Genomic DNA, 27,235 nt, shown 5'->3' with positions numbered 1-27,235 from the left:
ACTTAATAACTCAATAATTGCTTGTTGATCTGATGGTAAATAGATGACATCAGTATATATCCATCTTAATAGTAATGTTGCTACATAAGGTGTTAAATGACTGAGATCAAGAGAGTCTGTTGATGACAACTTCTCATCGTTTGCTGACCAAGCTGAACTACGAGATGCTAACACAAAACGATGTCCAGAAATGTTCGATCAGCTAGCTGAATGGTGATGTCACTATGATGTAATAGTTAATTAACTATTATTATGCATGCCAGACCCACCTATATAAAGTTTGGTCATATAAGCCAGTCACCAAACCCATTATCTTTGTCACAAAGTGATCAGGGACTGACGTTGCCTGATGTTGCTACTGCTTGACTATATTTCTGCTCTAAATCACCATGACGTTGTTGTAGTCGAACATACTGTTCTCGCAATAACTCCAAATGTTGCTGCAACTTAGCTACCTCATCTAGTGGGTGTGGGTAAATAATAAAACTATATGTTGTACAATAGAGAAATTATTGACTTACTGGAAGCAGCCATATTGGAGCTACTGCTACATGGAAGACAACTCTTCTCTGTTGCTTTGAAAGAAGGGCGTTACCACTCTCTGTGTGGAACGGAAGTACATATACTTCGTAATTATATAATAGACTCCACGCGGACCACGCCGTATATTTGTAGTATTACTCCGGATATTACATGATGATCTTTTCATATTGTTATTGTCTGCTTGTTCTCCTTGCTTATGGACAATGTAATACTATATCCGTTTTGAGAAACATCACCATGGCAACATCATATTGTATCAGGAGATCCCTGATGCATTTTTTAGTCCTTTCATTTAATAATTCTATTAATGAGACAGGGTCTGTCTTGCTCCTTTAAAATTATGTCTGTAATATCTATTTTATTATACAGTTGGTCTTACTTGGAAATCCATGGCCGTCCAGACAAAAGCATCGAATGAGGAAATGGCATATATGGCAGGATATACTGAGGGAGCATCCACTGGTGATCTTATCTATATGATGTATATGAACACAATAGGTGATTCTGTGAGAGTCCTTCTAATTTTTGTGACAAAGTAAGTAATTTTTAAACACAAAATATGAATTTTATGAGAGAAAAAAATACAACAAAATCCTGAATCATCATATTGGCTCAGGTACATAATATTGTACGATCACATGATAATCATATGATTCTCAGTAGGTTATCTTTATCTAATGCAATTGGATGGGTTACAAGAAGGATATAATTCTAATGGGAACCTCCCACGTCTGCCACAGTTTGCTCTACAGTAAGTGGTTTTGTAATTGTTATAATGATATTAATTACATTCCAGATCTCCAATATTTTGAAGACATAAATGATCTTCAGGAAGTGTTTTCCTGCAGATTTATCAGAGAGAATGCCATCATCACATCGTCATATTATAGGGAGTGCCATTGTTCTGCATCAAAGTTCTCCCAAATGCGACCTCTATCCATGGGAGATTATCGTGCATTTAAGAATGTTCTCCATATCTTAGCGAATAAACATCACATGATACATTGGGGTGATTATCGTACGTCTGCCACATTGTAATTAATAAATTAATTTTCTACCATATAATAAATCATATTTGGGTATTATCTTCAGGAATTGTTAATAATTAAGATAAGTAACAGGACAGACAGTTCCTGGCTCTCAAATATCACATTCTTCATATCCTGGTAATTACAAAGTGAAGATGACTACTTATCATTAATACAGGATTGGTAAGACTAGTTTTATAAACCTGTATATGTAGTTTTTATATAATTCTAGGTTGCTATGGAAACCACAAATGAGAACTTTAATTCCGCTCTTTGGAAAAGATGTATCTTATCAGTGTGTGTTGGAACCTATCAGAGTTATGGTGGCGAACAGACTAGCTACCACAGGAGAAGAGTGGTGTCAACTATTTGCCATGTACAACAGTGGAACGTAAGGGTTAATATGTTTTTGCTCCACCCACTAATTACTGCAGATATAACAATCAATATATGATAGTGGATTATAAAGAATTTATTCCAAATCAACCTCTACCTGATCTAAACCTACTTTGGGTATTGGAACAAATGCCGTAAGCCACACCCATTTGATTATTATCTATTTTATATATATAATAGTGGTAGAGTAATGTATGGTGATCAAACTCAAATATTAAAAAACAAGACATATTGGGCTAGCTATAATATACCGTAAGTGTAGTAATAGTTATATCTCATTATTTTATATAATTATAATAGGTTTTATTCTAATATATTTGATATAAGTGGTTATCCTGATATGGTCAGACAATATGGGTCCTTTTTCTCACATGATAATTGTCCAAGAAGTCAAATGTTTGCACGAAATCATTCTCAAGTTACTGATATGGACTCGTTGCTTGCATTAATGAGGTGGGTGGAGATTTATTTTATTATTATTATTATTATTATTAAAATTATTAAGATATAATGACTATCAACATGATCCATTGTCAAAATGTGATTGTACTCCACCCTATTCAGCTGAAAATGCTATATCAGCACGTTCTGATCTTAACCCTTCTAATGGGACATATGCTATACCTGCTGAGGGTCATCGTTTGCCATGGCGGGGGGCACTGATAATAAAGTAATTGAGGAGGTGTGGCATTGTTTATTGTAAATCATTTAAAAAAGGTAACATCATCTAAAATGGTAAGGGAATTGAGTTGCCTAGCAACTTCTGGCCCCACCTACTCACAACAACCAGTATTTCAATGGAGTACCATCAGGATTTGGTAGTTCTCCACTTGGTCATCCAGATAAATTTGAGTTTACTCCAGTTCTTATAAAATGGGGAACATGATATATTACAATAATTATGAGCATGACATGTATTACAATGTTGTTTATTATAATTTAGTTTTGTTGTTGTTGTTGTTGTTGTTGTTGTCTACGTCTTGTTTCTCTCATTGGTAATACATATCGTTGTGGTACATCTAATGGAGGGAATACCCTTCATAATAAGTGTTGTCTTCAAATAAAACCGAATACTCTGAATCCACCTAAATGGGTGTGGTCAAGGGGGGTGTCCTCAGAGAAGCACATACTTGTTTGGGTTGTTCATGAATAATGGCAGGATAGAAACATGTTGTCTGAGGATAAAGTGCTAACACTTTCTAAAACAAAAGATAATTATTGTATTAAAATATATTATCTTACTTGACCAGGTTGAAATAAAGCTTGAGGCGTAGTTAATGGATCAGCTTTCCATTGTGGTAATGGTATGACACGCCTTTTACTAACTTGATAACGTCTATTACTTTGTGATAACATGAATTATATAAGTAAGTATACTGACTTCTTCTCAATGTGTCCTTCTTCATCAATATCATCAACAAGATATCGATGATAATGTGAGTTATATGATGCCACAACAGCTAAAATCCATTGTTCCTCTTCTCCTGTTTCTGTATTAACACGAGCAGCAACTTGATCATCAGGACGACATTTATATTTATCATCAGCAGGTATTGCACCACATAACGGAGGTGGTCTATAATTAGAGTAATAAAGCCTTTAATTACAGGAACTAGCTTACTGTTCTCCTGGTTTTCCTCTCCATACTGGTTGATCCAATGCATATTGTTGTAATACTGTCATCAGCATACCACGTCGCATTGTACTTGGTCGCCTACAGTATGATGTCATTATGATGTCATAATATAATGGATTACTTTGTGACATCTTCAATATTTCGTGGTTGAACAGTAGGTCTAGCTAAAAGACAAATATATCATGTCAGTACACAATGATGATAATATATCATGTCAGTACACAATGACGATGGATACTTACATTTCTTTTCACCAACTTCTTGTTTAATTTCAGTTAATTTATCTAAAGCTTGATCTAACATGCTTTAAGAGAAATAATTAAAACTTCAATTAAATACAAACCCTAATTCATTTTTAGCATCAGCGAGTGCATTTGTATAGAGCCCCTGTAATTTCTGTTTAAAATATGGAGACACTACAAAAAGTGAGATACTATAAATGATATTTCTACCTCGAACTTCTGTTTCATTTTTTTCATGTGTTTTATTAATAGTATTAATTGTCCCTTCTCCTTTACTACGTTCCTCCTATTACATAATCATATGGATATCACACCTTCTGATCACACCCACCTGAGTTTTTTTTAATTAGTTCTTGTAATTCTTGTAACATATTAGCAATTGTAGGACTGACTTCAACTGGACGAGATGACGACGAACTAGATGTTTGGGAGGAAGTCTGTGGTTGATGTTGAGAACCATAAGCAGCGATTTTGCCTCCTCTTCTCATTTTGGACATAATGATTATTTAACGTTCATTAAAATTTTTAACCCTTAAGCGAATTTATGGCGGAAATATTCTAATTCTTGTCACAGTGTATTACCATAATAATTATAGTAAGTTATTTCACATAATATATAGTTAATGTTATATATCTTTATTATTTTTAAGAGCACAATGTCTGATAGTAAACCTATCTTAAATGAGCGAGCTATACGTCATAATGCTGCAGTTATAGAATATTGCCGTACAAGTTTAGCTGTTATTGCTGGCATTACTGCTGGAGTATTAGGATTAACTGGACTTTATGGATTTGTCTTTTATTTTGTGTATTCTATCATCATATCAGGACTATTAGCTGTTAAAGTAGGACCTCATTGGAACACTTATTTCAAGACTAGACGTGTTATATGGACTGATGGTATTATAGGCGGTCTATTTACATATGTCTTATTGTGGACATTTATATATGGAATTGTACATGTGTTCTAATAAATTATTAATGAGGTGGGAGGAGTCCTTGGTTTTCCAATAACCTCATTGTTTCCATAGCAACAGTTGTATCTGAAAAATTTGCTAGTTCTGCTAATTCTTTCCAGTTACATCCAATAGGTTGAAGGGGGTGTGGTGAGGTGGTCTAGTTACAGAGGATTTTGGTAGCATTCTATATTGGAATAATGATATGATGTCATAATGATTATTGAACTTGCTTATTAATTGGAAGTGGGCGTTTCTTTGTTGGTTTGAATAAATCATTTTAGATTGTAATGTTTCCATTTAAACATGATCTTCATGCCATTGTCGTCTTAGCTGTTGTTCTGTTTGTTTACTTTGACGTAATTGACTTCTTAAACTTTCTATTTCTTGTTCCTAATATTAAAATATGAAGAATCAATTATTAAAATAATAATTCAATAATACCAGTTTCTTCTGGACAGTTGCAGTATGTATTAATTTCTTGTACTGTGTAGTTCACGTTGACAATGTGTAGCTTGTAAATGAAATGTTTGTATCTATAATATAATATATAATATATATGATAACTATTATAATGGTAACCGTTATATATGATAACTAACTTTAAGTCTTTCTTGTTCAAGTTGTTGTCTTGTATCAGCTAACAGTTGTTTGGTAGTAATCACTTCAGTTGTAAGTTGAGATATTTTTAATTCAGCTAAATATATATTATTATACACATGAAGATACCACTAACATACCTTGTTCTCTTGTAGTACGTAATTGTTGATGCATTTTATGATTATAATGTCTTGTTGTTACTAACTCTATTTAATATTATTATTTTATGTATTATAATATAATGACTAAAACTGACCTGCTTCTGTTGTTTGATACAATGTTCTTAATGTCTTGAGTTCATCAGTTCCATTAATTAAAGGTGGGTGTACTAGATGTTGTGTTGTAGACAATAATGTTTGGGTAATTAACTGTAAATAAAGGAGCACAACTTGAATTGTCTCCACAACATCTGGACTATTGGTTAATTGTATTAGTAGATCCTGTACTTCATGTATTGTATTCAGTAAGCATGTCACAGTAATACCATTGTCTTTTAATGTAGTATGTAGCTCAGTAAGACTATTAACCAATAACTGAAAATCACGTCTCAACTGAAATAGGATAGAATGCTCCTTTACTTGAGGTAATGTTGGTAGTTTAGGAATATGCTCCTTTACTTGAGGTAATGTTGGTAGTTTAGGAATATTATTAACAACTGGTTTATGAGATGATTTACGACTAAAGAGATAAGATCCATAACTTGTACCTAACTCAATACCAGCTGGAAAACCTGTAGGGCACTCTTCCTCGGGAACTGGACTTGAATCCATATTGAGCCACGCCTAATATTCAGCAAAATGAGCCACACCCAATATTTCATTAAACGTAATATGATGGCAACTAACAAATCAATGTTGTGCTGTCCTAAACAGCCCTATTGACTCATCCCAACCCAAATGACCTTATTTAGTTTCCAGGACTCCCTACTATTGGTAGCTAGGACTGCCATCAGGCACAGTAGCCCTCATCTGAAGGCGAGGTAGATCCTGGCTGGAGCATTGCCCATGAAAGACAGACCAGTTCTATACCAGTTCTACTAACAAAATGTATTCCTTTCCAATAGTACTCTCAAATAGGTTTATAGTTTATAAACAAATTTATTGTGTTCTTCCATGTCATGAGATTTACTCTATCAATGAACATAGATATTAAGAAAATGTTCAGATAGAAACTTCATATTAAGTAGTTTGTATCAATCAATATCCATCCATCATTAGAGTATATACATTTAAATGAAGCAAACTGATTGATCAAGGACACACAGGTAACTAACTATATATATTTCTTAGTTACTCACTGACTTACTTAATTACTTTTTAATACTTGTTGCTATAGATTTGTGGCAACAGCTTGGAATGTTTTTTTCTGTTAAAAACTAAAATATAATTTAAATGACCAAAAAAACTTGTGTGTTGCCAAAACGATCCCTCCTCAAGTGAGTAGTACAAGTCCTGTATGAAATGTAAGTTGAATTGCTGTCTTGATCACGTTACGATATTTAGGGTATCTGTATGTGAAGAAGTCAAGTTGTATATGTTTGTATATAATATAGAGTTTCCAAGTACATTAAATTGTAATAAATATGAAGAAAATACAGAGATCTGTCTGTCTTTAGTACTATTTCATTGATATATAGCTATAGCAATAGAGAGATGACAACAACTATATATTATTAATAGATTTACAATTAAAAAAAAAACCCTTGTGTGTTGCCCAAACGATTCCTACTCGCTCACCCACTCAGGCTTCCACTTAGGCTCCAGGATTCCCTGCTATTGCTAGCTGGGACCGCCACCTGGCTTGGTAACCCTCGTCTTCGCGAGGTAATCCTGGCTGGAGCGTCGCCCTAACTTAAAACCAGCCGTACGGGATTCCAGCTCTAGGGAATGTCGCATTCAGGAACCGGGAACCACAAATACACCAGCCTCATCTCGTTTAAAGGGAGACTACCAGCCCTATCCTAGTCGGCCTTTCGGATACTCCGTAGAGTATGCTGGTAACCATCTCAGAGGTCTGATGCATTGCAGAACGCTGGCCCACAACACACTGGCACTCAGGACTGTTCAAGTTTCTTTTTATATGTACGTACGAATTTGTCTTCATGCTCTTGTGGGGCACGGATTGTGCCGACCATGAATCTCATTAACGATAGTTCTGCACAAAGACAGGATGTGAGTTACACCCACTATTGCACAGAATGACCCACATCCTATGGTTGGTCTTAATTAAATTCAAACAGTATCTTCAAAATGTAGTCCTCTAACATCAAACAATCTATTAATTTCATCAATGTGTCTCTTTAACCCAGTCATTGATGTACGCATTTCACTTAAAACTTGCTCCTCAGAAATATCTTTTTTCTTCAAATTATTAATGAAGTCATCATAATATGGTACAGCACGTACAGCTATCTATAATGTTTATTAATATAACAATGTAATGTAGAGAAACTTACAGCAAATATCCCACGAACTAACCAACCATGATATCTCTTTAATGAATTATCATAAGCTGTATGTGCACATTTAACAAGATCATGTTCACCATTGATAATAGTGTCAAGAAAAATATAAATAAATTCAAGAGCTCTAACAAGAACAGATTGTATATAACACAAATAATTGAGTTGCTTACCTTTTTAACCACAGAAGTCCTAAAGTGCACGAGTATTTTCCAGAATGAATACCTTGATCAAGTTCATTGTCAACAATACTTTGAAGTGTATTATATTTTGATGGATCACTTGTATATTTATCAAGAAGACGCTACAATAATAATAAAACTATTATATGATATATTAGTTCTTCTAGTACCTGTATATTACCACTAATATCTTTCTTTACTGGAGCAAAAGCAGTACGTCCCAAAACATCTAAGTCCAAAATATTTAATATAATATAACAGTGATGATTCTTACCAAAGAATGGTACAAATTCTTGACTAGCTAACAAGAAAGGTAATGTCTGTATTGTGTCTCCTTCTGAAAGAACTGGATATTGGTGAGTAGCTTCAGAAAATAAACTCATTTTGACAAGATAACACTACAAAAATGTAAATAATAAAAATTATTAAAATAAACAAAAAAAAACGAAAGTATACGGAGATGTTCTCAAATTTATACAGAGTATTATGTAATGATGTCATTATTGCTACTGATATTTATTTCTGCAGTCAGTCTACACTTGTCCACAGGAGAACAGAGCTGCTCTGTTGATACAGATCAATGTCATGTGATACCAGAACGATCTCCTCAGAGGAATCATGTGACCCAATGGATTATGAGTAGATGTAATTGGAAGAGAAAACTGGTTATAGTTATGGAATGTTCATGTGACTACAAATTTGATACCAGGATTATAGAACAACTAGTAGAAATCAGTGCAAATACCAATACTGAAGTGGGTGTGGTCATCTTTACTTATCATGGCCACAGCAGTAACTATAGTATACCATGGAATGATATAGCTGAGGGGTGTGGCTCGTTGTGTGCAATGTCCTCATCTACTAATGTGTCTGCTACAATTACCAAATATGGTAAACTCGTGTCAAGCTTTGAAACAATGCTACAACTTATTCCTGAAATAATTACACTAGAAAAGACAATGGCTTTAAAAGGGGTGGAGCCAGAGCTACATTTTATAGTACTAATTGCAAGACATACAGATGAGAATGTGTTCCAGTTTCCTAAAGAAAAGCTTCACCCTCTAATTACATCATTAATAGATTTATCAGATAAAGATCATGTGACATATCATTTTATTATTGATCCATCGAGTCAAACTTTGATTGGTGATCCTAAGCAATCTGTAATATATAAAGACCATACCCATTTTAATAAAGCATTAACATTAACAAAACTCTTATCATCTGGACAAGGAGAGTGTCTGCAATCTCATATGTTATCTCATGGTCTTATATTTCAAGTGAGTTATTATTCAATGATGAAGAACAGTGATATGCTATATAGTTTAAATCCAGCATTATGGGACCCTTTACCTCTCAATATTAAGTATAAAAATGTCTGTATTGACATCAATTGTACAAACCATTGTTCATCATTACATGGTTGTATTGTTGATACTAATATAACTTTACGTACTGAACGACATTCACTCTCTGCTGTAAAATTTAAAACTAGTCATGCTGATCTTTCAGTCGACAGTGCAAATTTTACTGATAATAATCTAACATCAGTGTTATCAATTGTACAATCTCCTCTTCTAGTAGATGGACCAAATTTTTCTATCAATGATGTTATTGTTGGAGAACCAGAAATACTATCATGGTATCCATGGAAACCATTTATTTCTGATGTCATTGCTAAAAATAGACCTGTGGTTTTGCAATCTACTGTTGTTAGTAAATGGTCAGCCATGACTAAATGGAATATGTCATATGTTGCTGACACTATTAGTATGGATGTCATGAACTATGTTAAATGTACTAATTCATATTTAACATTTGATCCAGATAACTCTGTCCCTTTGAAGTTAAATTTATCTCTTCCCTATACTCTACAAAATATGACAAAAGATATGTTTTTTAAATGTGTTCAAGAGCCTTGTCCTGATGGATATAAAGGCCATTATTATTTTGGACCAGTACCTGAAAATTTAAAACAAGATATATCACCAGATTCTTATCTCTATCATACTGAGAGGGACAATGAGGCAAAGAGACAATATATATGGATTTCATCAGCTGGTATGATTACTCATGGTCACTTTGATCAAGATTATAATATCTTCATTCAGTTAGTAGGAACAAAACGTTTTACATTGTGGTCACCTGATCAACATGATCTCCTTTATATGTACCCTCGTGTTCATCCATTGTGGCACAAATCAAGAATTAACTTTAGACAACCTGATCTATATCAATTTCCATATTTCTCAATGTCACGTGCACTTCAAGTCAATGTTAATCCAGGAGATATTTTATATATACCACCCTATACATGGCATTATGTAGAAACTCTCTCTCCATCCATTTCTCTCTCAACTTGGTCACATGACTATCACCTGTATGATCACATGAATGCTATATATGGACATGACCATAAATTTGACTTAATAGCTGATAGTCGTGGCCAATTATTTGCCCTACGTCTGTATCTTGACATGTTAATACAAGACTTGTATGGTTTTAATGAAACGACTCGTTTTTTTGCTAAATTATTAGCTACTCGATTTAATGGCTTGGAACACCATTTTCCACCTAAAAAGGATGATCCACTATTTGTGGAGTTATTGAAATACCATTATGTTATCATGTTCATGGCTATGTGACATTAGATGTTAAAGTCATTGGAAGTCATTTTAAAGCTCTTGTTCCTGAAGTAATGGATATTCTATTTCAAGATTATATTGAAGAGATTTCAACACAAGTAGTTGGAGTTCAAAAAATGTTAGCATTTTTCCAGTATTGTTTCCGAGGACAAAAGTATTATATAACAGAGTCAGGAGATCCAGAACATTCTATATGGGACTATGTTGACACGCATGATTCCTGACACATTTTTATTACATGTATAATTTAATGAGTTCATCACTAACAGCTGAAGGAGTTAGTACCCCTAAATCTGTTAGTAATAATGTAATATATTGTGGAGGCGTATAGTCAATTGTGGATGTGCAGAACTGCTGGAATCAACTCCTGAATACTGCAATAAATTGATTGATTTATGAACTATGAATATTTAATTACCCTCTCATCATTTGGTAAATCATCTTGATTTAATGGAAACATGCGTACAAATTTAAAGCTCTCAGCTACAACATAAAATGGTTTATTAAGAGCTTTAGCCATTACAGCAATTTGGTAAGATCCAATCTAACATAATAGGATAATGGTGAAAATAAAGGATGCACTTACTTTATTGATAATGCCACCACTTTCAGCCACACCCTCTGCACCTACCATAACGAGATCTACCTTCTCCATAATAAACCTACAATGCAATACTATAAATAGTAGGTGTGGTTGTAAGACTGACCCTATAGCAGCATCTAAGATAACTTTAGAAGGTATCCCATGTTTCTTCTAAGAACTGTTGCATACTACACTGAAGTAAATAGCAATAAAATAGAATATACTATTATTAATAATAATATACATATATTAATTATTATATTATATATATTATTTAACCCTGTATTATCAACATTTGATGTTGTAATAAACACTTTTATTCTTTTTCCAATATCTGCTGCTCTTGTGTAACAATCTTAACACAACACGAGAACGAGAGTGGACTAAAATAGTCTGTCAAATGATGAAGGGGTGTGGTTTAAAAGTGAAGTTAATTACCGTCCCATCTCTAATAAAAGGAGCTCCAATTCTGCAATTTTATCTCTTGCTCTGAATGCTTTTTGAAGATACATATTACCTACAAACCAAGTTACATTTAAGTCACATGACTATCATATGATACCTCGTTCTAATAATAGCTTTTTACATTCTTCAAATGCCTATATTAATGTCAATAAACTAAATATTATAGTTTTAATAATACACTCACTGTTTGTTCTAATGAAGTTAAAGTAATAAATCTTAGAAATAATTCACAACCAGATGAGACAGATACTGTTGATGTTTTAGCAGCTGTTAACTCTTCAGTAGCTTTTTTGATTTCATCTCTTAATCTAGCTATTGTTCCAGCTAATGTGTAAAATATAATTAATGATAATTATATATATATATATAGTATATATAATAATATAATATATAGTATATATAATACAATATAATATATAGTATATATAATACAATATAATATATAGTATATATAATACAATATATAATAAATACCTTGACTGTTTGAATGACTTGTAATAATGTTGAATAGCAACAATAGCATCAGAATGACCTTTAGGATCTTCAATCTTTGTTTCTCCTTCTATTATATTAAGATATCTCATATATCACTCAAAACAACTATTACCTGTCGCCATTATTAATATTAAAATTAGCAGTTAATTAAAAGGGCGAGTTAAAATGGGACGATTTGTTTACATCTCGATCTGGTCCAGTTCGATTTGGTAGTCACTTAACTGAATCATTAGACGATTCTCTTCATCGAGAATTAATTGAAGATGTTCATTCAGATACTGAAGATTCTAATATTATAACAGGAATGAGTAACAGGAAAAGGAGACATTATAGTAGTGATGAAAGTAGTGATGAAAGTAGAGGTGATGGTAATTTAGCTGATAGAATTATGTCAGGTAGAGTTAAACTAAATAAAATTGAAAAAGACCTCTCTCAAACAAATGATGACAAAATGAAGGAAGAGCTTACTATGGTGTGAGTGTGTGTGTCTTATGATATTACTGTAACTCTATTGTTTCTGTTAGAAATGACAGTTCATCCGATAGTTCCTCATCACCAACAAATTCACCTCATCATTATAGGAATATTATATTCCAGATGATGAATCACAACAATTACTGTTGTAATATTATGATTTACTTTTAATAATGGGTTATATATCATATCTATTATTAACATTTATGATAGGGTTATATGCTATATCTATTATTAACATTTAATGATAGGGTTATATATTATATCTATTATTAACATTTAATGATAGGGTTATATGTTATATCTATTATTAACATTTAATGATAGGGTTATATATCATATCTATTATTAACATTTAATGATAGGGTTATATGTTATATTTAGGGCTGCAGACAATGCACTCTCTAAATTGAGACATGACAGCAGTTCTACTTTAACAGATTATAATGACTCTTCATTAATACATACTCCACAGACACCAGAACAATGTAAATTAAGAGTGAGATGTAATGGAAAGTTTATAAATATAGTTTAGGAAAGGTATATTTAATATTTTCTAGTTAATATTATAATTATTTGTTTATTAGAATGACCCATTGTCAATAATTTATATTAATTTATCATCTGATCTTAATGTGGACCCCTCTCAAGTACTTTTACAACTAAAATCATGTGATGTCAATAAAAGAGACACGCCCACTTCACTTCAACTGACATCAGTTGACATATTAGGTTAGTTTAATAACATATCTTTATACAACAACAATATTATTATTATTATTATTATTATTATTATTATTATTATTATTACTATTATTATTATTATTATTACTATTATTATTATTATTATTATTATTATTATTATTATATTATTATAGATGCATTTGTGTTAAATACAACAATTCCACCATCAATAACAACAACAATCAAGCTCCTCCCACATCATCTGAAATCTGTATTAAAGTACAGACTAGTGACAAGAAATGTTTTAGTTATAATATTGGCAAGGTAAAACCCTCTTATTAAATATAATAATTATATTTTGTTAGGAGAACAAGTTTGAGTCTATTTTTAAAAGATTTTCAGCTGATATTGGTATATCAGTTAATAATATACAATTCTCATTTGATGGTGAACTAATATCTTCAGAACAAAGTCCAGATGATCTAGATATTGAAAACGATGATATTATTGATGCAAGACTATTATAGTTAATTGAAGAATTTTATTAGCAATGATTAGTGGGTGTGTCTACATGGGTGTTGGCATGGCACCCACGCATTATCAGTATGGCTACTCAAATGGATCAAGGAGCATTATTGCTGAAGAAACAATTAATAGGTAAGTTTGTACGTGATAAATTAGTTTATACTTTTTATTGAATCTATAGATTTACAGAAAACACCAGTTGATGGGTTTTCAGCTGGTCTTATTGATGATGATGATTTATATAGTTGGGAAGTCATGATCATTGGACCAGCAGATACTTTCTAGTATCCTATTTTATAATAATAATATTATATTTTAATAATATAATGAGTTGTAGTTCTTGACTAATTAATAGTGAAGGTGGATTTTTTAAAGCTCATCTTTTGTTCCCAAAAGAATATCCTCAAAACCCTCCAAAAATGAAGTTTATTAGTGAAATGTGGCATCCTAACAGTATGTGTGATGTTATATGATATTTAGTTTATAGTATGTATTTTTAGTTGATAAGAATGGCGATGTCTGTATATCAATATTACATGATCCTGGTGAAGATAAGTGGGGCTATGAGCGACCTGAAGAAAGATGGTTACCTGTTCATACTGTAGAAACTATTATAATGAGTGTTATCTCCATGTTAGCTGACCCTAATGATGAAAGTCCTGCTAATGTAGATGCTGGAGTGAGTTAAAGTAATCGTGATATAATTTATTGTTTGTTACAGAAAGAATGGCGGAATGATTACGAAGGTACTTTTAGAAAAAAGTAATGAAATGTGTTCGTAAAAGTCAGGACATGTTGTAATCACTTTATATTCACTTCCTTCAAATCATGTATGTGTATAATTTGTTCTTAGTCCAAATGTAATTTATTTGACAACAATTATTATAATTATTATTATAATTCAAATGGATTCCAGTCACTGTCACTGCTATGACTGTCATTGATTCTTCTCTTCTTATATAATGGAGAGTAAGGTTTCCTTCTCAATGATCGTCTCTTTTTTCTAGTTGATAACCAAAACTGTTCATCTGGGTCTTTATCTTGTAAGTGACGTTGCCATGACAACAAAGGACTTGAGTGGAATAATGGATCAAAATGGCTGTTTGTCTCTGGAGATGAACACAAAATTCGTTTTGATTTTGATCTAAATGGTTTCTTAACATCATCATCATCATCACTTGAAGTAACTAGTAATTGTGATGAAATAGGTTGAGAAGGTGATGGTGATACTTGATAAGGTGATGGTGAGGTAGATACTTGATAAGAAGGTGATGATGTAGTTGACCTTTGACTCTGACTACGTAACTGATAAAGATTAGATGGTCCTCTCTTAAATTATAAAGTTTAATTTGTACTTCATTATCAGATGACCAGTCCACTTGATGAGTTTGTTTGATAATGATATAGCAGTACTAATATCATTATCATCAATAAATGAATCTTCTAGATTGTATTCATTTAATTCTTCCTACAAATACACATAATATTAAGTATTATATTTACATAATACCTCTGATTCAATGATGACACCTTGATCTTCATCACAATGATCTGATTGATCTAAATCTGGTACTCTAACTTGTCGAAGTGGACTGTCATTACTTATCTAACAAGACAAGAGAATTATCATCTAGTCATCAGCTATAATATCATCGTGCACTATAAATAACTGACCTTTGTGATACAACGAAATCGTTGCTTACATAATGGACAACAGTTAGTTTTCTAGAGACAGAAGAGAATCACGTGATTATCACATGATAATACACACCAACCTTTGACCACTCAAAAAATACAGTCGTAACAAAAGAATGATTACAAAAGCTAATCGTCCACGACTTGTGATCATATCTAAACAAATAATACATTGTTGTTTGACAGTATCACTAGTTTCTGTCTTAAATTGTAAAGATGGTTTGTTGTTAATTCGTCTTCGCCGGACCCTTGACATCTCCTTACTCATACCGCTACAATTTTGAACTAAGATGAGCATTAAATAGAACTCATTATAATCACTTTATTTACACAAAAACAATAAGTAATTAAATTATTTATTGTCATTTGGTGTTAAAGATAATTTTGAAGTTCTCTTTTCAGTCAAGGAGGGTGGTTTGTATAGTACAGGTGACGTGGAACCCTCAGCTGTAATTGTGGTACAAATTAATTGTGTATTGTAATTAGAGGGCTAACCCCGTTCTTCTTCTATTATATTGTCTGAACTATCAGAACGTTTCCAAAAATTTTCGACTTTTAGCTTTGCCTTCCTACAATTTATCAATAATAATTAAAGATGTGTTATTATTATTATAATTACCTTGATTTTCCCCATAAGTATATCACTCCTATTATTAAAATATAATGAGTATAATAATTAAATAATAATATAATATACCTTCCACTTTTGGTGATGACAGTCCAGCTTTTTCTTCAGATTCTTTCATTCCAATTGCACTTTTAATAGTCTATATAAAATAATTAATAACCTCATTATTAATATAATAATAATATATTAATATTAATAATGTCATTATATATTATAACTCACTTGAGCAATGATAGCTGATTTTGTAGTCTTTTTTAAGTTCAAGCAATAATGCTCTCCAACTTAAATTTAAATTGTGATATTCTAAAGTTTGTACAGTTACTAACTGATCTTGCATTTCTTTAACACTAATACCCTCACCCTACACAATTAGTGACATCATTATGACATCATCAATGATCTAGGTACCTTGTAAGTTATACAGAATGTTGTCTGTGGTATTTTGACGTAAATAAATGTCTTTATATTAGATGCTCTGGCCTTCAATACAAATAAAATAAGTTATATATCATAATTTCTACCTTCATTGTTTCTATCTCATCTACAGTACTACCAGTAGAACGCCTTTTACTTTTACGATTCTATATAACAGAATTACATCACATAATTGTCACATGATTATCACATGACTACCTCTTTAACACTTGGAGATTCTGGGGAGAGGATATGGTACTAGTTGTAGTTTACTGATGATGTAATAGACATAGTGGATCTCCTACTGCTTGAGAATCGACTCAAACTTGTTCCATCGATATCCTTATTATGATATGTAGCTAGATAAAGGAAGCCATTATAATAGGTTGATATTTTACTTACGTTGGACACCCCAAACACATGAGAATGATCTGTTCCAAGGACTCCTTTACATCAGCTTCAGCTCGAGGTAAGAAAAATTCTTGAAGAGTTTGATAAATTTTTCGTAAGTTTAACAGCTAAAGGGACTACTTTATTCTAAATGTTCTGTGGACAGGTATACCAGCAACTACAAACTATATATCATAATATTCTAACAATTTGTCATTTTACCAGGTGCCTGATCACGACAATAATTCTCAGTGATACATTTTTATCAACTCGTAGTCGACGTGATGCTGGATCAAATGGAGCCAAAACTTCCTGTATAAAATATATAATTTATATTGTAATTGTAACCACAAACCCACTTGATAAATAACAGGAGTATTTGGTACACAGTTTTTAACTCTAAAAGAGCCTAATTCAAAACGATGTTCACCTGAGTCATCACTAAATGAGATTCGATTATAACTAAGTTTGTTAACTTGATTTCAGATATCTAATTAAAGGAACATATTGTTAATATGGAAACTTAAGTTTGGATCCACCACTTGCAATTGTCCATCTTCCTGCATTAGACTCCACTGAGCATCATCAAGCCACCCTCTATTCTACGAACTGGTTCAGGTGCCATCCCAATAGCTATACTAAAGTAATGACATCATCATGACATCATCATACTTACTAGTATCAGAACGAGGGGGTGTCACAAAAAGTTTTTTCTCTTTAAATGCTTTATCATTGCTCTTAACTCAAGACTAGCTTGTGATAATCATCTTTGTTTTGTTCAAGTTCTCTCTCTAAATTAGTTCTTGTCTGTAATGAACTAGAGAAAGCTAACATTAATAGATTATATTATTATTATATTACCTGTCTGTACCAGGACTTTTGTTCATATAAACAACTCATTCTCAAGTGTTCGTAAACGGCTTAATATTTGCCTAATAATGGACATATGATGTATAATAATGGACATATGATGTAACAATGGACATATGATAAACTAATGATGGATACATATAACTCACCTAATCTTTGTTTGTTTAGCTAGAACAGGTTTCCTAATATCAGATACACTTGAAAGTTGTAACATGAATTTCATTCTAGCATGTTGTTCAGTGGCTTCCTAAATAAGATGACAATGACATCATCATGACATCATCCTAATAATTACCTTTTTTCTTGGTTCTTTATGAGTAGTATTTATTTGAGAATATCAATAATTAGAGCATATTGATCTATCATAGTACATATTAAAACAATACAATTATTATAGACTTACTGATGTAGTACAGACTTCAGCTGAAGGATATCTAAATGTAAATGTATCAACAGCTTCATTTGATGGAGTAACATTTTCATGAGCAGGCTATGATAAATGTATCACATAATAGTCCCACGATAAAAAATTCTTACTGATACAAGACTGGGTGATGGAGGGCAATCTGAAGGTGATATTTGACCTCCAAATGTTTATATAAAATATTTTGACAATGACATCTTGAAGCAATACGCTGCAATCCACCATTTCCTCCAGAAGAGATAGGGAGGAACTGAGGATTACCGTACATATCTAACATGAGTAAATCCAATACAATGTTATGATATTATACCTTCAACACAAAGACCTAATGTTGGTAAACTTGATACTAGTCCACCAACAGCTTCCCCTGGAAGTCTTGATGACATCATTTCTTGTACGCCAATCAGGATGAGCTAGATCTGGTCCCAACTGACTAGTAAAGCCCGTAACTGATTCTTCATCATTAGTTGGTATATCTTGTGATACTCTAATTGCTGGAGGTTGTATTACAGATAATGGAAGCCAAGGTATATAATAATTCATTCTCAGCATCAAGTGAACAGAAATATTGTAAATCTTGTACTTTAGCAATCCAAGAGGTTTTTGATACTAAATCTCCTTCTCTCCATTGTGGTTGATGATCTCTCCAAATACTTGAGCAATATATGAACTGCAAACAATGTATCTTTCTTTTCAACTCCTTGTAAGCCACTTGAGTATTAGTTAACTCAACTGGAATGATAATGCAGTTAATATATGAGGGCAGGACTATAGATTATACTTACTTAACCAGTTATAATGTAATACATCACTTCGATTAGCTGCAGCAATACCTTTTAATTTGGGATCACTGCTCTCTCTCTAAATAATGTGTGGGTGGATAACATTAATAAGTGGGTGTGGTTTACTTGTTCCTCTGATGTCACTAATGTATTACAAATATCTGATAATAATTGATCCAACATAGCACATCCAGAACTATGTCGACGTAAAGTTTTGTGGGTGGAGTTGAAGGTTTAGTAGGTGTATCTAAAGGATCAGTAGGCGTGGTTTACATCTTCAGAGGAGGACACTGTGGTATAATTTTCATCCTATAATTATATAATCATTTGTTATATAACAAAATATTATACTTGAAATATTTCCAATTTTGTTATCACAGATTGTAAGGCCTCAGTAGATAAGTCTTGTTTTAATCTCTATGAAACCACAAATAAATAAATATTGTAAAGACCACACCCCTCACCTGATAGAGACGATAAGAGTCCAATATTTTATAAATAACATCTCGACTCTTACTACTCCAGACAACACGAGTATCATTAGTTTTCAGTTGATGAGTAACTCCTTTAATTATTCATAATTATAATAATTATAATAATGATAGAGGCTTACTTGCATAATATCTTCAGGATTACATTGCCAAATGTACGTTAGTCTAAATAATAACAATAATAATATAATAATATAATATAATACATACTCTGTCATTTTACACAACAAGTCTTTTTTCAAGTGTTTCTTTCAAGTCATCATCCTAACAAAATAATGTTTGATATTTTGTTTATTTTAATTACTTACTTGAGTATAGGGGTTACCAATAATATAAGGATCATTTCCATTGTTTCCTATGTAGCATTATCACATGATCAGTATACATATTACACTTACCATCTCCAATTCTCTGTTAATTTTAATACAAGTTATGCCTCCAGACCATTTAAAAGTCCCTTCACAACTTGACATCTTCCAATCAGATCGTGGGCGGCGTGTCAAGCCATCATTATAAGGTATTAAATGTAGAGAGTATGTCAACGAAGGAAAAATTTTGAATGTTTGCAATCAACTCCTTCCTGTCTTCTTACTGATGACCAATATGACACAGTAGATGATGGTAATTTAATATCAATATTCAAATGTCTGTACACAAATATTATAATATAATACATTAATATAAATAATCACCTTATCTGTCGTGATAATCTTTTTGTTTCTTTGGACGGACATTGTGATGAACAGTTCCTCTCTTAATAGGACGAACACAAAGCCACGTAGGATCCCTGTACTCAACTAAATGTAATGACATCATTATGACATCACTCACCACACACGATGAAGCCATCTTATTGTACTAGCATATAATACAATTTCTGGATGTATATCCTATTGTTATAATACTATCATTAGTAATATAATTATTATTAATAATACATTATTAATAGTAATTATTAATAATATCTTATTAGTAGTATATTATTAATAATATCATTATTAATAGTATATTATTAATAATATCATTATTAGTAGTATATTATTAATAATATCATTATTTTAATAGTATAGTTATTATAATATCATTAGTAATATAATTATTATTAATAATATCATTATTAATAGTATATTATTAATAATATCATTATTAGTAGTATATTATTAATAAATCATTATTAATAGTATATTATTAATAATATCATTATTAATAGTATATTATTAATAATATCATTTTAGTATAGTATATTATTAATAATCTCATTATTTAATAGTATATTATTAATAATATCATTATTAATAGTATATTATTAATAATATCATTATTAGTAGTATATTATTAATAATATCATTATTAATAGTATATTATTAATAATATCATTATTAGTAGTATATTATTAATAATATCATTATTAGTATATATTATTAATAATATCATTATTAATAGTATATTATTAATAATATCATTATTAGTAGTATATTATTAATAATATCATTATTAATAGTATATTATTAATAATATCATTATTAGTAGTATATTTATTAATAAGTATCATTATTAGTAGTATATTATTAATAATATCATTATTAATAGTATATTATTAATAATATCATTATTAGTAGTATATTATTAATAATATCATTATTAGTAGTATATTATTAATAATATCATTATTAATAGTATATTATTAATAATATCATTATTAGTAATATATTATGATGTAATGATATACTCTTTATTTGAGACATGAATAGAGAGATTTAAATCAATGTTACGTGTACGAAATAAAGTATATGAATCATGGACCTAATAAACAGTAATGACATCATTATGACATCATTATTATCACTAACCTGTCCCTCTGGTAAAACTGGTAACTTACTAGCAGCACATCTGACAACATTATGATGACAATGAGGATCGTCACTTCTACAAATAATTGTAAAGGATAATTTTGCTTGTGCTGATGGTATTGTTAAAAGTTGACATTCATCATATCTTGAGGCAGTATGAGCATAAACTTGTATACCAGCATCAACAGTTAATGATACTGAAAGAAATTATAATGTCAATACTCTCATGATATCTATACCATTATCCAACAGGACAGCATTAACATCAAGTAGTCTTATCTCAATATATTCAGATGTATTATAAGGATCATATGATGACAAGAGATTGCCAACTAATTGAGGGGTCTGTATATCAGCCCTCCCATGTAGAAGAAGTCGTAACTATATGTAATAGATAATAACAGTTTTTGAGAGGTGTGTCCTACTTTGTCCCACCAAGGTATTGGTAAACTTGGATCAAGAGTAGGTTTAGTAATAAAAAGTCTATATATGGATACAATAAAAAACAGACTGTACTAAAAATTTATGTAACTTACTAAAAGAATAATTAATTTGAGCAAATGAAGGGTCCAAACTGGGTCCCCAAGTCCATTCCAAGCTATCAGCAGCTAAAAGAGATCAAAGGTCACAAAGTAATTAATGTCTTACTTAATAATAGATCGTGATAATATTTCAAGGGAGGTAGTTTCTTAATAATTTTGCCATCATCCCATGGCTCACCCACCAACTGGGACAGTAACTATCACACATTCTAAGTGGTAGTCATGGAAACATAATATGATAACTATTATAACATACCTCTCTCTTGAGCTTCTTGTTCACCAAATACCAGACACCGGACACACCCACAATATCACCTTCCAATAACTTCCAAGGATAATCACGTACTTGTACCTATTAATACAATTATTATTATTATTATTTATTATTATTATATTACTTCAATATGTTCAGTTGTAAGAGATATATATGTACCCCACAATGTAGAAAACTTGTAATTATCTGGTAATATACTAAAGACAACATTTAGTTATAATATAATGATCTATTAAGTACCTACCATGATCAATATCTTTTAAATGTTTTAAACATTCTCTTGTCCCAATATAGAGGGGTCAAGCCATAAAAAGGAGGCGTGTCTGTTTTAAGTGATCATCATCAAATGTGTTCCTCAATGGTTCTGAAGAGTACATTTCACGAATTCTGTTACAATAAACGTTATCATTTGTAACTTCTAAACTGTCATATAAACTTTGGACTTTCTTTGCTAAACAATATTAATATAATATCATTATAAAAATACATTGTTATACCTGAAAAAAACAGGCCTTGATCTTCTTTAATTTTTCTAAGTTTTTCATTTATGATTCCAGACGTTGTTGACGTTGTTCCATTCATCCAGCATTAACTAAACAGTTACAATTGTTACATAATTATGATGTCATAATTACCTCATAATTAGCTCGTAGTTTAACTCCATCCAATCGTCTTCCAGTACAAATACAATCTCATCAATTTCAATAATACGTCAGGTCGTATCATTTGTTGAGAACTATCTACTTTTTGTCTCTGTGATATTGTTGTATAACATTTTCTTAATGTTTGTCAACTGCAAAATGTATAATTATGATAACAAGAATTAATGAAATATATCTCACTTTATCTATGCTAAATAGAATTTATATTGATAAGGAAAACAGATATCAACTCTTGCAGCTAATAGGGAACTAAGAAGTAGATATTATATTAACATACATCATTGAATATATTAACATACATCACTGAATATATTAACATACATCACTGAATGAATATATTAACATACATCATTGAATATATTAACATACATCATTGAATATATTAACATACATCACTGAATATATTAACACACATCATGAATATATTAACATACATCATTGAATATATTAACATACATCACTGAATATATTAACATACATCATTGAATATATTAACATACATCAATGAATACATTAACATACATCACTGAATATATTATATCAACATACATCACGAATATATTAACATACATCACTGAATATATTAACATACATCATTGAATATATTAACATACATCACTGAATATATTAACACACATCATTGAATATATTAACATACATCATTGAATATATTAAACATACATCAATGAATACATTAACATACATCACTGAATATATTATATCAACATACATCACTGGAATATATTAACATACATCACTGAATATATTAACATACATCATTGAATATATTAACATACATCACTGAATATATTAACATACATCAATGAATACATTAACATACATCACTGAATATATATATCAACATACATCACTGAATATATTAACATCCATCACTGAATATATTAACATACATCATTGAATATATTAACATACATCACGAATATATTAACACACACATCATTGAATATATTAACATACATCATTGAATATATTAACATACATCAATGAATACATTAACATACATCACTGAATATATTATCAACATACATCACTGAATTATTATATCAACATACATCACTGAATATATTAACATACATCACTGAATATATTATATTAACATACATCACTGAATATATTAACATACATCACTGAATATATTAACATACATCACTGAATATATTATATTAACATACATCACTGAATATATTAACATACATCACTGAATATATTAACATACATCACTGAATATATTATATTAACATACATCACTGAATATATTATATTAACATACATCACTGAGTTAGTATCAAGTGTTAGTTGACCAAACTGTTACGATCAGTAAGTTGTTCATCATAAGGTAATTGACATATGAACATTTCAATAGTTAGTAAGCGATGATTGTCAATTTTCACATGTAAATGAGAAATATCTCCTGTAATTTTCTGATGTTTTAATGAGCAGTGACTTGTTAAACAGGCTACAGTCAGTCTATATACAAATGGTAATATTTTACAGACAATAATAAGTTGTACCTTGTATTGTCATAATTTATATTAAAAAGACAATCATCTACTTCAACATACACTCCAACTGAGAGCTCAGAAAATAAATTATGTAACTTAGTTTCAAATAATATTGGTTCCTGTGTATGAGCTTCAGTCTCATCAGATTTGGTCTCAGTCTTTTCCATAGTTTTTGTTCATTAGTTCTATTAATATAATAATGAGAGATGTATTATGTGTTTCATAGAATTACTTGAAAATTGAGTGGATAAAGTTGAACCAAGTTCACTCAATGAAATATGAACATGTGGAGTCCAATTGATAACTATTTTTCCCAAATTAATACATAGCTCCTATTATTATTAAAAACAAGAATCAATTAGTGTTATGATTAAGATAACTCACATTATTATATTGGACTTGACATTCAGATATATCCAGAAACCAGGAGGTAAGTTAGCGACAGGAGTACATTGAAAACCATCTAGTTCCTCACTAAGAATGACATCATGACATACTTCATCAATGGCTACCCGATAAAAATTCACAGACAGCAACTTTTTTCAGATGACTTCTTCATTAAAGAGCACGAATCTATTCTTGTCAATACCATTACAAAATGTGGAGAAGTTTGATAACAAAAATCCATTTAATCCTTCCACAGTGAATGATATATCTTGAACAATACTTGTGTTAATAGCTAAACGTTGATGTTTTTCTCCACCTTAAATATAGTTAAAACAATAAATAGTTAACAATATACCTTTTGATGGTAAATAGCGAGTTTGAATGTGATTAATAACACGAGACAAAACAAGAAATGTTGAGTCTGACCACTCCCCTATCCAAGAATGACCACGCCCCTCTACCCTAAGAGGGCTCAATGTATACTGTCCAATTGTTAATCTTCTTTGATTTGGCAGGGGGTCACTCATTAATAAAGTTGTAATGTTAAATGTCAAACTACCCACAGCAAGGACACGCCCCCACACATGATGACCTAATGATGGTTAACACAATAGGATTATTTGGTTTGAAGGCGTGTCCTAGACCAGGCAGATGAAACATATGTGTCAGTGAATTGAGAGGAAATACTGTTGAAAAAATAATTTATTTCAATCTTTAAATAAATAATATACCTGAGATGCTTGAAGTGAGTTAGACCCACTTTAACGATAGCATTAACGAGAATAAATTGACATAACGATCCTTTTCTCTGGACACAATAATTGATTATCAAGATTAATATCAATAAGAACATCTGATACTTCTATTTTGGTAACCATGGCAACAGGAAATACAAGTCCAATCTCATAAAATTACTCTCAGATGTGGACGTAGTCCCAGTAGTGGGGTGTGGTCATTGTTGATGTTAATGTCCTTTGAAAATGTTGTGACCAATACAATACATCTGTTTCTTTGACCACACCCCTTAAAGAAGCAAATATAATGCTGGAATCAATAATATCTGATGTCAACTAAATAGTATATAATGTCATTATTAATATAATTATATTATGATAAATACCTTTGATAAAATGTGGAGTTGTGTGAGTTTAAATATATCTTGAGATGATGATTTTAACTGAACCCCTGATTAATGACATTAATTAACACATTATAAAACAGATTATACCTCTTAAAGCAAAGTGAAAGTTAAAGTGTTTCAATGTAGTGAGTTCAAAGTCAATAGACACTTTATTAATATTACTATGAAGAGTTCTATAAAGATATAGGACAATGTTATAAAGTAAATATTAGTATACCTAGAACCAATGTCTGTTTTATAATGAATCTCAATATTTTCTAACACAACTTCTGTTCTCTAGAGACAATAATAATGTTAAAGAGAGACAAATTGTAATCACTAACTCGAGGTAATTTTTGTAAAAGAGAACTTTGACTTTTACGAGGTGCTCCCTTTAATTTTGATGAATTAAAGTTGTTTAATCGCTTCCTAATATGTGATAGTGCTCCTAAAAGGTATAGTTATAGTTAACATTAACATAATGTAATACAATATAAATGTATTATATATTACAAAGTGTTTATATATTACAATATAAGTATCTATATAATACATACCATTATATAATTGTCCTTTAATTGAGGAAACTGTGAGTTGAATGGAGTCAATATATTGTCCAGAGTTAGTGAGAAGAGATAACAACATGTTACAATGACAACAAAACTGAACCATCTACTACTGAAAATAAATTGTCATCCACTGCTATAGGGGTCTAAAAGAAGGTGTGGTCATTATAAATGACAAACAAAAATAACAAACCTCAGTATTAACACATAGAAATGAATGTAATGAGAGTAAAGGAACATTTATTTCAAGAGATAATAAACTATATTGTAATAAAATATAATTTATATATATATATATATTATATATACTAACTGATCTGATAATGGAGATATCATTACATCAATTCCTTTAGTAAGTTGTATTAAATCTAAATAACTCATATCATCACTGTCTATATCTTGATGACCAACTTCAATTTTATCAAAATGAATTTGACAAATCTAGCAATGATGTCATAATGATATCATCTACTTAATTTATTAACCTTTGAACTCCAACGGATCAACTTATAAAGAAGTCTTCTTTTCAATTTTAGGTTTACTGGTTGTCATGGTAACCTTTTGAGGTGTAGTCAAAGATGTAGGAAGGTGTGTCCATTGTAGTTGAAATTGATGAACATTGATTTTGATAAATTTCCTAGTAAACAAGAACAATCAATTAACTTGACTCCACCCTTAATTTACCTGCAATTAATAGGATCA

General features: G+C 30.9%; 3 protein-coding genes and 1 pseudogene across 3 annotated transcripts; 2 read left to right on the top strand and 2 right to left on the bottom strand.

The window, feature by feature from the left end:
* Positions 1–932: 932 nt before the first annotated feature.
* On the top strand, positions 933–2,789 carry LOC121391367 (annotated as a pseudogene).
* Positions 2,790–2,821: 32 nt separating this feature from the next.
* LOC121391366 (SAGA-associated factor 29-like) lies at positions 2,822–10,234 on the bottom strand. Its single transcript, XM_041523024.1, is given in 11 exon segments — positions 2,822–2,832; positions 2,945–2,998; positions 3,001–3,052; positions 3,098–3,166; positions 3,210–3,303; positions 3,349–3,543; positions 3,589–3,681; positions 3,827–3,907; positions 3,947–4,019; positions 4,056–4,131; positions 10,190–10,234. Coding segments are annotated over 11 exon segments (843 nt in total).
* Positions 10,235–10,923: 689 nt separating this feature from the next.
* On the bottom strand, positions 10,924–12,354 carry LOC121391365 (translation initiation factor eIF-2B subunit alpha-like). The gene is given in 6 exon segments (XM_041523023.1): positions 10,924–11,027; positions 11,030–11,063; positions 11,108–11,233; positions 11,276–11,351; positions 11,397–11,418; positions 12,345–12,354. Coding segments are annotated over 6 exon segments (372 nt in total).
* Positions 12,355–13,995: 1,641 nt separating this feature from the next.
* LOC121391370 (ubiquitin-conjugating enzyme E2 G1-like) lies at positions 13,996–14,681 on the top strand. Its single transcript, XM_041523025.1, has 5 exons — positions 13,996–14,047; positions 14,097–14,199; positions 14,271–14,368; positions 14,416–14,594; positions 14,637–14,681. Exons 1-5 carry the CDS (start codon positions 13,996–13,998, stop codon positions 14,679–14,681), a joined length of 477 nt encoding a protein of 158 aa, XP_041378959.1.
* Positions 14,682–27,235: the final 12,554 nt, after the last annotated feature.

This window comes from Gigantopelta aegis, unplaced genomic scaffold (assembly GCF_016097555.1).
Source record: "Gigantopelta aegis isolate Gae_Host unplaced genomic scaffold, Gae_host_genome ctg2224_pilon_pilon:::debris, whole genome shotgun sequence".
Lineage (NCBI taxonomy): Eukaryota > Metazoa > Mollusca > Gastropoda > Neomphalida > Peltospiridae > Gigantopelta > Gigantopelta aegis.
The sequence above is the reverse complement of the archived record's forward strand: the minus strand, read 5'-3'. Positions and strand labels throughout refer to the sequence as shown.